The sequence below is a fragment of the Leptinotarsa decemlineata genome, unplaced genomic scaffold (genome assembly GCF_025532065.1).
Source record: "Leptinotarsa decemlineata unplaced genomic scaffold, Ldec_3_MD MMD2_tig00004307_RagTag_RagTag, whole genome shotgun sequence".
NCBI lineage: Eukaryota > Metazoa > Arthropoda > Insecta > Coleoptera > Chrysomelidae > Leptinotarsa > Leptinotarsa decemlineata.
Window position 1 is genome coordinate 9,629,695 of NW_027412606.1, and position 16,114 is coordinate 9,645,808.

At 36.4% G+C, this 16,114-nt stretch overlaps 1 protein-coding gene across 3 annotated transcripts in view; it reads right to left on the minus strand.

Annotated features, from left to right (window-relative positions):
- The window catches only part of PXo (P[[i]]-sensitive XPR1 orthologue), a 42,059-nt gene that overhangs the window by 11,686 nt on the left and 14,259 nt on the right, over positions 1-16,114 (minus strand). The window contains exons 5-8 of one of the 3 annotated variants that reach the window (XM_074178949.1): positions 14,050-14,414; positions 13,926-13,995; positions 6,500-6,694; positions 3,538-3,707 (exon numbers count right to left, since the gene is read on the minus strand). In XM_074178949.1, the coding sequence (XP_074035050.1) occupies positions 3,538-3,707; positions 6,500-6,694; positions 13,926-13,995; positions 14,050-14,414 (800 nt within the window). Of the gene's footprint in view, positions 1-3,537; positions 3,708-6,499; positions 6,695-13,847; positions 13,996-14,049; positions 14,415-16,114 lie in introns of all 3 variants that reach the window. The other 2 variants (XM_074178948.1, XM_074178950.1) reach the window with 2 other exon arrangements.

Genomic DNA, 16,114 nt, shown 5'->3' on the forward strand with positions numbered 1-16,114 from the left:
GAAATATCAAGAAAAGTTGTCGGGCACTTGTTGGAGATTCCAAAAATAATATTATATATAGAGTGTTCCATTTGAAAAATCAAAGTTGCTACTGCTTTCTAATAGAAGCGGCAACACCGCATTGTCGAAAATATTTTATTTGGCTAGAGAATGTCCGAATATGCCCTCCATTAAATTTTCAAAGTGATCCGTTGTCTGGTTCACCAGAAACGTCTAATGTGCCATCCACCGTGAATCAGCCTGTATAGCACAGGATATGATTCAAAATAAACATTAACATAATAAAAATAAAAATATAAAACGTAGAGTTCCTGGTAATAATTCAACCGTACTTGAATCTCGCTAATTTTTATCCAAATCTGTTCCCTACCTTTGCGATTTATCAATTGACGTTTTCAAAATATTAGTACCGTTAATAAAGGCAAAATTCAAATTCAGCATGGAAGCACATTCAAAATTCTTTGTTATTTCTGATATAATTCGATCAAATACTATCATTATTCATCATTTTCGTTATATCATCAGAATAGAGAATAGTTGAACAGTTGGAGCGTTTGTAATTCGTCTGCACACACTCAATGTTTTTTACGTTTCACGTTTTTTCATCAACTTCTCCAGTTTCTTAAATCCAATATTCCATTGAATTTCGTTTTATTTTCTGTTAAGTTCTGTTAAGTGTGACGGAACGGGCAAGGATGAAATCTTCTTTCTGAATTTCTATATTTACTCGATTGATTTCTCGAAGAATATTCGCCCAAATATTTGAATTGACAATGAATTTAAAATTCTTTGTAGCAGTTAAAATGTGACCTGCCCCGTACTTAGCTTCTTGATCATATTTATAATGTTTGCTTAACTACGTCTAAGGCTTCCGCTACTTCTGGCAAATTATTCACAGCAACCTATGTCGCCGACAAACTCGTGTGACTACCTCCTTTCAAATTAGTTTCAACATATAATTTTATAATGTCCCACCTAGTAGTAGAGCCTAAAGAAAGGAATATAGTTTTTAAATCACTCCAAATAGGTCAATAGCTTCCTGGCATGATGAAGCAGAATGAACACCTACAAGATTTGAAGAGTGATTATTAAATGTGCATTGAATGAATTATATGGTCCTTGAACTATTCGGTACAACAATCGAATCTGCTTGTGTTGAAATTATATTTTTTTCTGCCATGGACACAACTGCCGATGATGTACCTGGTCGCAAATCGGGTGTAGGTGTTATTTCAGCACTAACAAACGTTCTAAACTTTATCAGTTATTTCTGTCCTGTGTGCTACCGATTCATCAACATACCCTCCAGCGACCGTTGATGACTTCCAACCTCCATGTTTCTTCAATGTCATCAAGTCTCCCCCAGAATCACCTAAAAGTGTAGCAGACGATCTTCAAAATGAATGACCTGTATATGAATTGGAATTTTCAAGTTGAAGTAAATTAGCCACTGCTTCAGGTACCTTATGAAACTGATTGCTACCCAAAACCTGATTGATACATTTTCCATTGTGACATGCATAAAACAGGCGGCGATCCTTTGCTGCTGCTGGACGAAGAGCTATGTACATTCGGTAAAATTTAATATATTCTTCAGTAACTACAAATCGCTATCTACACCATTCTTTGTTTGCTTGAGTTTCACAATTGATAACGTTCCCGAATCTTCAATATCAACTAATGTTACCAGGCTGATTTCATAAATTGGACAAGCTCCTGCAATCCCAAATACAACAACAACCTTGGCCATTAAATAAACTTCATCTGGAGCATTATTTAAAAAGTAACTAATATGTGTACTCGTAAATATCGCAGCTTTCTTGGGCATGTTACCTTTCTCATTTTGTTTCAGAAATGTAATTAGTTTGAAATATTTTGAAATGTCTACATTATTATTGGATTGTAGGTGGGTGTTTCACACTGTACAACATAATCACAGTTTTCGCTCAAATGACTTTTCTTTTCCTTTAATTCAACCATGTTTTGATGAAAAATTCAGATGAGCACGTACAAAGTTGTGAATGTGCTGTCAACTATGGCAGATTATTCCCAGTTTTGATTCGCCTTTTTTACCATACGAAGGGGTGAAAGTCAAACTTTTAGAGTTTTGGGAGCAGCCAGGCGGAACATCGGATATTATTGAAGGAAGTATTGTCTTTCAATGACTTGAATTAAAAAATTGTGGGGTTTTGTGAAGACGACATGAAATACAACTTCAGGGAAAATAATAGGAAAGGAAGTAATGATGTTCACTCAAAATTGAACGAATCACTCGGCAGACAGCCTATTGGAATTGGATCTAGAGCCAACATAGTCCAATCGAAACTGCCGCTGATTGTCTTCTTGTTGATTTCCAATGCATCATAATATAATTTCACAAATTTACTAACTTCTGATGCACTGTTTGGAACCTTTGGTGTAGTAATTATTATTACTGTAGTTTTATCCCAACATCAAACCGTTATTTTTAACAACTCGACACGTGTTTCAATCAACAAGTGATTATCTTCAAGAGGAAGATTAAAGTTTGATCTTCCTTTTAAAGATGATCACTTGGTCATTGTTTAGAGATTAATCTTCCTCTTGAAAATGATCACTTGGTGATTGAAACAGGTGTCGAGGCATCAAAAAGAGAAAGATTGAAGTTTAATCTTCCTCTTGAGAAAGTTCGCTACTCCGGCAGCGAACTTTCATGCAGCTGTGTTGAAAATCGAAGAGCAAAATATGTCGGCCATAGAGTCTGCCAAGGAAATTAATCGTCTCCGAGATAACCTGGCAAAAAAAAAAATACGATGTTCCTTCCTCTCATCATCCGTAATCTGATTGTAAAATTACAAAAGAAGCTGTTGTTACCCAGCAGAATGTAAAAACTGCGGCGGCTGAGCTTTATAAAACAAGTGAAGAATACTTGAAGCAGTGTTGTCAATTCAACACCGAACTAGAAGTGAACCGTTGGGTAGGATTATATCAATAGGTTCTTACCAACATTCTACATTTGAAAAACTTTTCCACAGTTATTGAGTTCGTTATGTGTCTGTCTGTCGGAAGAGTTTTTCCATCAAATAAACAAAATATGGACAAGTGATAAAACACAGTTAAGTGTCGCAGTAATCAGAGTTATTTTCATTATGAAGATAAATATAAATGAATCATGTACTGAGTTCCACATTTATCTAAAAACAAGAATCGATATTTTGAAACAAATTTGTTTAGCTGACAAATACAAATATACGACTGTGGCTTAATAAGTTGTGCTTACTTAAATATTTTGTTTTTAGTGCTTTGATTATTTTGTGTTATTTTATCTTCTATGATGAGAACCTGTACCTAATATACTAAACATAAATTTCATTATGTACTTCTGTAAATCTCCTGCTCTGGAAAAAAAATGGTCACGTTAAGTATGCAGTAACTGGACAGTATTTTGATTATAAGCACGATATTGACATCTTCTATCTTGAGTTCAGGATGACTAGAGAAAGGGTTCAACATGAATATGGTTTTAGTATCCAAAAGTGCCTCTTATTGTTACATTACCGTTGAAGAATATACGATTTCTTCCCGTAGAAACTTATTATCTCCAGCTTTCGAGTCGAATAAACCCCAATCTAGCTTGATGTCCCATGTGTAGGCATAACAGGAACTTATAAGTGAAGCTGTTATCCATGAATAGAAGAACAAATTTTCAAACGGACTTGGCAAGTCATCTGAAACAAAAAAAAATGTAAAGCGCTCAGCTGCTTCAAAACTAAGTACTGTTGACAAGCGACTTCAGGCACTTGATAAATTCATTTGATATAAGTGCTCTAGTAGTCCCGTCATGTATGCAAAAAAAGAAGTCAACTTCGGAATCAGAGAAAATAAGTTGAAAACTTGTATACACTTCCATTTCGGTACTCTAAATGTCTCATGAAATCTCGAGTCTGAGTCGGAAGTTATTCAAGGTCAAAGTCACAAAAATCAGGTTTTCACGATTATCTCGGTTTCTATAGCTCCAATGATGTCAACATTCATAATGAAAATTGAATAACATGAAATTTGCGACACTAGTGGCATGAGAAAAACCACTAAATCCACATTATATGATGATATCAAACTTGGTGAAAATATTGTGACCTATATCATCGATGGTGAATTTCTTCTGCATCGCGTCGTATGGAGTGAAAGCGATACTTTTTCCGTAGTTCTGAATGAATGCGTCAAAAATTCATAAAGACATTACGGTTCAAAAACTGTTGTTGTATTTAACGGATACACAGACTAAACTAAAAACATAGAAGCAATAGAACAACTAGGAAGAACAGTTACACCCTCTAAATTTTATGTAGCTCGTTTCGACGAAATAATGACTGTGCTAATTAGTCAAGTCGTTCACAAATCGATCTAATAAAAAAAAACTTATTGATATAGTCATTGAGAAGTTAAAGAGTGTGAATATTGTAACAGAACAACCAAGAGATGATGCTTTTGTACTCATCATCATTGGAGTAAACATAGATTTGTTCGTTATTTCAATTGGGCGCACTCAACCACTCCAAGAAGAATTTATTATCAAAGAAATTGGAAGCGGAAATGTCAAAGCACAGATCTATTCATTAAGAAACGTTACAGTTTTCTGAATAAATGAACTTTAAATGTTCAAGCCCGTCTCGAATATACCTACACAGTAGGTTGAATGGACTGACGCCTATCAGAAAACAACTACTCCACTAGCTGAGCACGAACGGCATTGGATTATATCCGACAGATGTACGTCAGTGCAGGAATCTTCACAGAAAATTTCTTGCATATGAAATTGGCAATACAACTGAAAGAGTCGACCTTCAATTTTGGAACGGGCACACGTGCAGAGCAGTTTTGGACTCTTTCGTTACTCGTTAGTGCAAGATAGTGACCATCATGGACCTAAAGTCAATGATACTCCATAATTGAAAATCGAAATTCTATCAGAGTATTTCATTCCTCGTTTTATGTTGGACCGAACAACAAAATTTCACTCCATCTAGTGGACGAGGTACTAACCAACTGCATATCCGAAATTTTCCCGATTCCTCTAAATAAGGAAGAAAAACTTTCTTATTAGTCAGTGGGCTATGCTTGAAGACGGAGAGTAAACAAATCTAAAGAAATGAAATTTAAATGTTCAAGCCCGTCTCGAATATACCTACACAGTAGGTTGAATGGACTGACGCCTATCAAAAAACAACTACTCCACTGGCTGATACCACGAACGGCATTTGATTATATCCGACAAGTATCAGTGCAGAAATCTTCACAGAAAATTTCCTGCATATGCAACTGGCAATACAACTGAAAGAGTTGACCTCCAATTTTGGAACGGGCACACTTGCAGACCGGTTTCTGGCTCCTTAGCCACTCGTCAGTGCAAGATACTGACCATCTAATAGTAGTCAGTCCACTCAACCTACTGTGTGGGTATATTGAGACGGGCTTGAACATTTAAAGTTCATTTCTTCAGGTTTGTTTACTGCCCGTCTTCAAGCATAGCACACTGACTAATAAGAAAGTTTTTCTACCTTATTCAGAGGAATCGTGCAAATTTTGGATATGCAGTTGGTTAGTACCTCGTACACTAGATGGAGTGACACTTTTGATGTTCGCTACAACTCAAGACGAGGAATGAAATACTCTGAAAGAATTTTGATCGACTTCAGGTCGATTATAGTCACTATCTGGCACTGACAAGTAGCTAAGGAGCCCGAAACCGGTCTGCAAGTGTGTCGGTTCAGTTGTATTGCTAGTTGCATATGCATGTTTTTATTACCAGGTTCAATAATGGTTAGGGTATCATTTAGAACCCCAGGAATGGGGTTGGGTGCTGCAGATTCAATTCCTGGAGCCAACAACAACAATCAGCTGCTGAGAATTACCCCAAACACTATTTTGTAATTGTAATAGATGTTGTATACGTTGTGGGTGCAGAAAATATATATTGCAGTGCACTCCAGTTTAAGGTCACTGCAACTTGGTACATTTGATTCCACCAAGAGCGATACATATCAGAAATACGTGCTAGACTGTGGGCGCCTATCATTTTCAGGTTCAACTCAGTACACCTCGAACTTCACTGTTTGGGAGCTATTTCATCTGAAGAGCTGCGTTTATGTGGAATGAACGTCCTGAGAACGTTTTCCCAAATGGATTTAATCTCCAGCGATCCAAATCCAATGTGAATCGCTACTTTCGCACAGGCACCGCTCTGAGAGCACCTTAAGGATTTTCCTGTACCTTTTATGTTTTGCCCTTAAAAAAAATTGTTTCCCAAATTATATTTCCTGGATAGATAATATAATTGGAAATAATGTCAGGTTAAGATTTTAGTTTCTTTATTTAAAAATATTTCTATCTACTGAAATATACAGAGTTGATTTTTGTTTACAAAACGCATATCAAATTCGATTTTTATGTTACCAGTTCATCAACCAGTATTACAATCATAATATTTCATCTTAATGTACAATGAATTGAATATACTCACCAGCATAAATTTTATTCAACGTCGAAAAAGTCACAACAAAGAAGGATGTTGCATATTTTGCAGCATTCGCTATATGTGGAAAAACTTCTTTCGTGTCTCTGTATCGACGCAAACATTGTGAAAATCTGAACCATGGTGGAAGACAGGCAACGAACGCCCTAACGCCAAGGTAGTTTTCCACGCAATATTTTGCATCTGTAACATTTTGACTAAAAGAATAAGGTAAATTATTTGTTTGAACATGAATATGGTGAAATGATAATAATGGTATATATCGGTTTTCTGGTAAACAGATTTAACTAGATGTGATGACACGTATCATGTATCAGGTGTTTTTATTTTCATTAAAGCATAACTGTTACGATTATATTGTTGTTACTACCAAACTCAAAAATCCACTTTTGATACCTAGTGAGGCACTAGACACTTTTTATTTTCCAAAACGACAGGATCTAAAGTACAGATGTGTATTCCAATAAACATTATATCATGACTGAACAAGAGCGTAGTTGACAACACACCAAAAAAATAAATTCGGACTATTTTTTGAGTTCATAACCTTTTACAATCCTTAAAAAGCTGAATCAACAAGGCATAATGCATTTTAGTGAAGTGTAATAAACGGTAAACTGGAAAAATTCACCCTGAAAAGTTACGGTGTTGAAAAAAAAACCTTTATTACACTTCAACAGATTCTTCATTGACTCAACCTCTTTTATGTTTCATATTGTGGGAGGTTATTAGCCCAAAAATGTCTTTCAGAAAAATTTACAAAGGAGGGAATAATTTCCAACAATGAGTTTATTTCCAAGCTCATTGCTTTCTCTGTTCCTTTGTAAAATTCCCAAAATCTCTTATGGAAAGCTGAAGAAGTGGAAAATCAAAAATATTTTCTCCAGGTACAACAAATCAATTTACAAACAAATTACTGTATATCTACTCAAATTACTTTATATTCTCGGAAAGTTTGCTGTGATGGCGTAATGTCTTCCCGATAATATTCAAACAATACAAACATTGTCAATTATTGCATTATATTGAAAAAAAATCAGAACGAATACTTTCCAGTTCATCTCAACAAATCATATCAAGGATATAATGTTTGATATTGAAGACCATATCACTCGAAATCTGTGAAAATATTTTTTTATACCTTGATGAAACTCATCTCTATGTGAATGAATGTACACGAATTCGCCATACATTTTCATCCTGTTAGGCATTCTGTATTGTAGTTGATTTTTTTATTAAAAAAAAAAAGAACAACACACACTGCTAACTGAAGCCTTCACCTGAAACCTTACGTTCGCATAAAAAATAACGAAGGAGAAATATCATTAAAATAACAATATTCAATATAATTTCATAAAAATCAAATGCTATTCAAATAATAATCACACAGATATAAATTCAACACATTTTCGACAACTATATGCAGATTTTCTGTCCTTTGGATTTAGAAAACACAATTTTCTCAATATTTTTCTGTTGTGTGGAATAACTGAAACTATAGTATCAACATAAAATATTTCCTTTATTTTTTTCTGACTTCTATCATCAGTTTGTTCTGATGGTTTCTGATTAACAAATTTCAATTTATTGTGATGCACTGTTTGGAATCTTTGGTGTAGTAATGACTATTACTGAAGTTTTTTCCCATCATCAGATCGTCATTTTAACACATCGACACGTGTTTCGATCACCAAGTGATCATCTTCAAGAGGAATTTCAATCTTCTTCTTGAAGATGGTTCTTTGGTGATGAAAACACGTGTTGAGGTGTTAAAATAACGGTTTGGTGTTGAGAAAAATCCCCAGTGATATTCAAATCTCAATTTGTTTCTGAATTTCCTCACAAACGATAGAAAGTTTTTTCTTCTTTTATCGAACAGACAATTAACGTAATAACATTTGTTTGAAGGTGATTGACAATGTTTCATTATGAATTTCCCTAGTTCGGACTTCCATTGTCTACTATATAAAATGATTTAAAATCCCTGAAACGACTGTAAAAGCAGAATTAAAAATGAATAGCTGAAAATAAAAATTATATTAAGCAAAATATACCTGAAATGAAATAATAGTGAAATAAAATACAAGTAAAAGTAGAACAATTGGATGCATGAAAAAATCAAATAAATAAAGAAATGAAAAAAGAATATAAAAATGAAAATAAAAAGTGGAGTGATTCCAAGTCACGTTAGTTCACGACGTTTCGATTGTTGTATCTACAATCGTCTTCGGGTGATGACTGGACTGATTCCTCCGAGAGATGACTATTTATAGGTCGTTCGAGTATTTTCACTTATCCCCGCTTTCCATTTTCCGCTTCACTGGTTCCGTGGAAGATGACCGATTGGCGTGAGTTGGCCATTTTTCGCTTGATGATGGGTTTCCATAAGTTGCGTATTTCTACGCTGGCTTGGCTGAATACGTTGTTAGACAACATGTATGCGGCTTCTTTGAATTTTCTCCTAAAACAATGTTTCTCTCTGTGCAAGATCTCAGCTTGGGACCACTCGATGTTGTGTTGATGGGTCCAAACATGGTCTGCATTCCTGATTTGCTGGTTTCGCCTCGCTGTGTGTGTTTCTTGTGCTCGGCAATGCGAACATTCAATGGTCTCTTAGTTTCACCAATATAGGATTTTCCGCACTCACAGGGTATCCGGTAAATGCAATTCTTGGAATCGCAGTCCGCGTTTGGAGGCCTTCATCATGGAACATTATCAATCACCTCCAAACAAACGTTGAATACCCGGTACGGACCCGGAACCAGCGACTTATTCCGAGGATATGAGAAAGCTATGGTCAAGCTTACAAAGGAAGAAATTTATCTCAGTTTTCTGTGCAGAGCGAGAGACAACAACATCATCCCTAAAGGTTTTCTGCTGAAATCGCCAATCCCAGGAGAGAGAGCTGAACGCATTTTGGAACGCGCCAGCCGAGCACTGATGAGGTCTCAAATCAATTATCACCGTTGGAAGACGTCAACTTTGTTGCAGGATGCCACGGAACGATTTGAAGAAATGAGAAGAGAGACATTGGAAGATGATCATGGATCATTCTTTGCCAAGATTGAAAGCACGTGCTTGAAGATCCGTCAAGACATGGAGAATACCCACCACGGAAAGTGGGAAAAGTTAGTGAGGAAACAATGCCCAAATACGGACCAAAAACAAGACAACTATGAAGCCGCCAACGTCATCAACATGAGTTCCCACCCGCTCACGGGAATAGAGGAATCCTTGTTGAGGAAAGGCCTAAATTTCGCCATCATGCCAACATATGTACCCACTTTGGAGATAATTACTGCAATAGAATCCACCAGTTCCTTTATTGACCAGACCGAGGCAGAAGAGTTCAGATGAAAAATTAGAGAACAGCTGGATCGAGAACCATTTCCAACATCTAACATCAGCAATGAAGAATGTAGAGCTCTGAACGGACTACGTAGAGACAACACCATCAAGATCCTACCTGCAGATAAAGGAAACGCTACTGTGGTAATGGATACCGTTCTCTACGAACAGAAGATCGAAGAGGTTCTTCAGAAGGGACGATACACAAAGATCGTACGGGACCCTACTGCATCAATCGAGAGAAAGTTGTACCAGATTTTGAAAAAACACCAAGTCTATTTTTCGGACAAGGAAAGATCATCGCTAACACCGCACCACAGTAAGCCCTCTCACTTGTATGCACTACCCAAAATCCACAAGAAGGACGTTCCGCTTAGACCGATCATCAGCTCCAGAGATTCGGCTACTCAAAACTTATCTAGATTTTTACTTTCCTTAATACAACCATTACAAGGAAAAACATCGTCTTTTGGGAAGAATTCAAGGCATTTCGTCGAACTACTGAGGTCAATTGAGGTGACACAGAAAGATCAAATAATCAGTTTCGACGTGGAAAGCCTTTACACCAACATTCCGGTCGAAGAAACACTCCAAATCATACAGAGAAAGCTATCCAAAGACGGGAACCTGAAAGAGAGAACGAATCTACCTATAAAAGTAATTATGGAATTACTAGGATGCTGTGTACGAAACTGTTATTTCCAACTGAAGGACGAATTCTTTACATAAGATGAGGGACGGCCAATGGGATCGCCATTTTGACCTGTCATAGCCAACATATATATAGAGTGGTTTGAAACTCTGGCCATTGAAGAAGCCCACAAAAAACCTCGAGTCTGGTTGAGATATGTTGACGACACCTTCATAATATGGAACCATGGTAATACTGAACTAGACGCCTTCCTGAAACACATCAACAGCGTGAGACCTTCCATCACTTTCACAATGGAGAAGGAAATCCACAACGAATTGCCATTCTTAGACGTTTTCATGAAGAGGACCGACACTAAGTGGGAAACCCACTGTATACCGAAACCCATTCATACAGGACAGTAACTGAATCACGAATCCAACCACCATCAATCGACTAAAAGAGGAATCATCAAGACTCTATTAGACCGTGCTTTTGGGCTCTGTAATACGAAGAAAGGTCTCGAAAAGGAACTAGACATCATCAACAATGATCTTCAACGAAATGGCTACTCCAAAGCGATGATAGAAAAGTCTTTGGCTAAAAGACAGCAGGAGCCTCGCAAGGAAGAAAAGTCGTCACAACCAGTGCTTGCACTTCCCTACATCAGAGGATCATCGGAGAGGATGAGGAGAATTGGTTCCAAGTACGACATCAGAACCTGCTTCAGATCCGGTAACACTATCCGTAGCAGCCTCACGAAAATCAGGTCACCAAATGCGGACTGGGATTCCAAGAATTACATTTACCGGATACCCTGTGAATGCGGAAAATCCTATATTGGTGAAACTGAGAGGCCATTGAATGTTCGCATTGCCGAGCACAAGAAACACACACAGCGAGGCGAAACCGGCAAATCAGGAATAGCAGACCATGTTTGGACCCATCAACACAACATCGAGTGGTCCCAAGCTGAGATCTTGCACAGAGAGAATCATTGGTTTAGGAGAAAATTCAAGGAAGCCGCATACATGCTGTCCAACTACGTATTCAGCCAAGCCAGCGTAGAAATACGCAACATTTGGAAACCCATCATCAAGCGAAAAATGGCCAACTCCCGCCAAACGGTCATCTCCCACGGAACCAGTGAAGCGGCAAATGGAAAGCGAGGATAAGTGAAAGAACTCGAACGACCTATAAATAGTGATCTCTCAGAGGAATCAGTCCAGTCATCACCCGAAGACGATTGTAGATACTAACAATCGAAACGTCGTGAACTAAGGTGACTTGGAATCTCTCCACTTATTTTTATTTTCTTTTTTCATTTCTTTGTTTATTCAATTTTTTTTCATGCATTCAATTGTTCTATTCTCACTTGTATTTTATTTCACTATTATTTCATTTCAGGTATATTTTGCTTAATATAATTTTTATTTTCAGCTATTCATTTTTAATTCTTCTTTTTCAGTCGTTTCAGGGATTTTAAATCATTTTATACATATAGTAATAACATGTATTTTCGAAGTATCCAAGTATACGTGTTAGGAATCACACGTTGAAAGGTAAGATCTCGTTAGTCCTTAGCTCGCACAAGTTTCTCAACTTCTGAGAGTTGTTGTTCGTATGGAGGCGACAGCTGATTAACGGAATAAACAGATTTTTTTCAAACAGCTCATATACTCAACTTTTTTTGTTTTCTATATTCAAACATAATCATGAAATACAAATCGATTCAGAGAATTAGGTTTATAAAAGAAAGAAACAAGAGAAAAAAATTACCTCAATGATGCTCCTTCGTTCCCTCCTGTTCATAAAAGAGGAAATATGCTCACTCAAAAGCGATTTGGGTGAAATTGGGGACACGTGTGAATCATTGTATTCATGCCACATACCGCTATATGGGTGTCTGCAATATGCTGTATAATACCCGTTATAAGTAGTGTGATTTGAAAGTGCATATAGATATAATTGCTCATATATATTCCTTCTGAAGAAAAGACAATGGCAACATTTAATTTGCTTCTGAATCTTTCCGTTGTAGACAATTTTTCAAATGAATTACTAAAATACGGGGAAAAACATACATTGATAGGGACTTTGTACATTTTCTTCTTTCCTTGCACCTCAAACACATTGGTTTTTCATCTCCATCCAGAATTGCTTCCATTTTGAAGGAATCCAAACAATGTGGCAAACTCAATCGGTCAGTTCTTTGTGGTATGGGGAGAGAGAAATCCCTGAACGGTTACTGATGAGTGTCCACCGTGTGTGCACTTCATAGTAGATTTTAATCGACCAACGAAATTGTCCACAATCTTAGAGTTGTTCATATTCAAATATCTCAGTCAGGACTCTTGTGCTTTTTCGCTGTCGCTAAATTTTTCGTCAATCTCCATTAAGATCGGTTCAGGTTACTCAGTAATTCTGTTGAGGTCCTCATGTAAACCTTCTAAAACATATCGAAGGAATTCGTGGGCGTCTTGATGGGCAGAACCCATGAATCGAGGGGCAAATCTTTGAATCTGACTTTTAAAGTAGAATTGTGTTTATTACTCTATCAGATGAATCTCCTGACCACAATTCCTTGATAACTTCTGCGAACGCTTTGATTAAAACAACTTTCATACTAGAAACTAGTATTGATATCTTCCATGTATGTACCCTTTTTTTATATATTCCAGCATCCATATCATGTTTGATAAACACTGTATTTAATGCACTTTTTTGTTTATTTTAGAATTTGACTTCATTTCACTCAGTACCGTGTATTATACTTTTTTTCTTATTAGTCAGTTCGATTCAACCTCTCATGGCTTATGCAAAGATAATTCCCTCTTTTGCCTGAAAGAGTTCTGAATAATGATGATAATTACTATTATTTAATTATATGTTACGTACATTTTCTATACTGAAATTGAAAATTCCGAAAGTACAACCAGAAAATGTGTTGAAAAATTTTTGACTGATCACTAACGAATAATCATTGAATAACATTTGTGTTGGAAACATGTAATAATGTCATAGATAACAATGACAGTGAGTATTACTAGAGTTTTATCACAACACCAAACCACCGGTATTTCAACACCTCAACACGTGTTTCGATCACCAACGAAACATCTTCAAGAAGAATATTGAAATTCTTCTTGAAGACAATCACGTGGTGATCGAAACACGTGTCGAAGTGTTAAAATAACGATTTGATTATGGAAAAAAACTTCAATAATATTCATTACTACACCAAAGGTTCCAAACAGTGCATCACAAGTAACCAATAACAGGAATAAAAACATAAAATAATTACTGTATGTTATTCTCTCACTGAAATCATAATACGAAAAATATATGAATACAAACCTTCAGCCACAGACCAGCTCGGATTTGTGAAATAAAAACAAACAAAGTATTGCATATCAGTGAATAGCGTCACTAAACTGTTTAGTTGATCAGCTACCCAGAAGTCAGCAAATGACACATAGAAAAAAGGTGCCATAAATGCCTTTCCCTGCAAAAATGAAAAATGATAACGAACCTTCTATTACAACCAATATCAACTCACTATCACTTTGAGCGCCCAGAACCGTGCCTCATACATGAAAGTTTTCGTAGGATTGAATATAAATGCGAGCATAATAATCAAGAGAATTAATGGATTCACATATGCAGGTATTCCCAATTGACTGCTGAACAGAAATGATAACACTGATATCGACCATATTACTCCAAATATAGCTGCCATTTCGATAATATGTTGTTCAGAAAGATGATTTCTAGGATCCATTTCGAATATCAATACATGATTGACTCCGGAAGATCTCCAGCCATATATATTGATTCCCCATAAAAATAAAAATTCTATAATCAAAAATGGTCCTCTGTATAAGCGTATTACTATTATCCAGTCATCTCTATCTTTGAACATTCCTGAAAAAATAAAAAGAGGATTGGAAGAGAATGGTGATAGGTATCTAGAGAATTTTATATACATGAATATCATATGAAGTGTATGCAATGTATAAACTACTAGGTTTTAAGCATGTAAGATCAAAGAATGCTCACTTTTTTAAGATACTGTCGCATGAAATCTTTTTTCAGATATCTGATGGAATTGACCGATACTTGATGAGAATCCACAACGTTTCTGTGGCGCTGTTTCCGGTTTCGAAAGAGGAAATATAAGAAAAAATGCATAATGGCGCTCCTAGGGTCAAAATACTACGGAGGTAAAGTAGCTCCCCAATCGGAGCTATGAATGCTATGGCTTGTCGGATCATTTCTGTCGGATCTATGGCTGCTCATCGTTTTTTGGTTCAACTCAGTACACCTCGAACTTCACTGTTTAAGAACTCTTTCATCTAGAGAACTACTTTTATGATGAATAAACTGCCTGAAAACGTTATTCTGAATAGATTTGATATCCAGCGATTCAAATCCAATGTGAATCGCTATTTTCGCACAGACGCCGCTCTTAAAGCACTTCAAGGATTTTTCTGTAGTGCTTGTGTTTTGTCCTTTGAAAAAACATAATCAAAATCTCACAATGAAGTGTTACTTGAATACTTTATAATTATGTTACAAAGTAGATTTGTATCACGAAGGGAAAGTGAGGTCTACAAAGAAGACTTATTTTTGAATTACAGTCAAGTGACATACAGACAGTGGATCTTTATCTGGTGTCATTTATGAACCTAGTAGTAAAAAACCAGTTATGTCGTTTTCCAAATATGAATTTCACAAAATAATTACAAATAATCAGCGTGTGTATCCATGATTTTTATCTATATAAATGCTGAGGAAAAATCAGAAATCCTGATATTGCATACGATTTGGCAGATATTTTACTGTATCGCTTTCATAATAATGAAAAAGGGCAAATATTGAAATTAACAATTCTATCGAAACCTCAAAGAAATCTAAAAATTCATAATCACGTCCAACTGAATTGTACCAAGAGATACTCAACTCTCCGGCCCATTTTCACTCATTCTTTTTCATGTTTTACTCCGACGCCAAATGAAGCTTTATAATTTCTCCTCCTCTCTAATATCCCTTGCCTCAGGTGGAGCAATCTCCTGTATCTCCACTGTTTCTCCAATCGAAAGAATTCTCCATCCGTCCACCAAATCCTATCTATAATACCTCTCAGTGGTAGAGAATTGATGTTCATGAATAGAACTGGGGTAGCTGTTGGGTCCGTCCGATAAATTCCGCTAGGTACAAGTAGAAGTAGTCTCTCTATAAATCACTTGCTCCATTTCCCCAATTATGAACTCTACACGAAGCTACATATTCGGCTAGTCGCTCATGGATCATTCCCTTTAATTTTTTTCAAAGTAAATATCCCACTCGATATACCAACTGGCGTTTGGTGTAACCCTTTGTGGTGTTCAATGAATAGTAATACCGTATCTACAGTTATCCAGAAGTGATTCTAATCTATCTATTTTCATAATTTCTTTCAGTTTTTACTGGACCCCTTCCTACTTGGTATGAGCATTTACTCTGTTTCATTCTCATTATACGTTAGCCACATCAAATGCTTCCATCCTCTATATATGAATCATACTTGTTCACACCTTCTGTCCATTACATCCCAGTCAAGAGACTCCATACAGTGGCCTGAC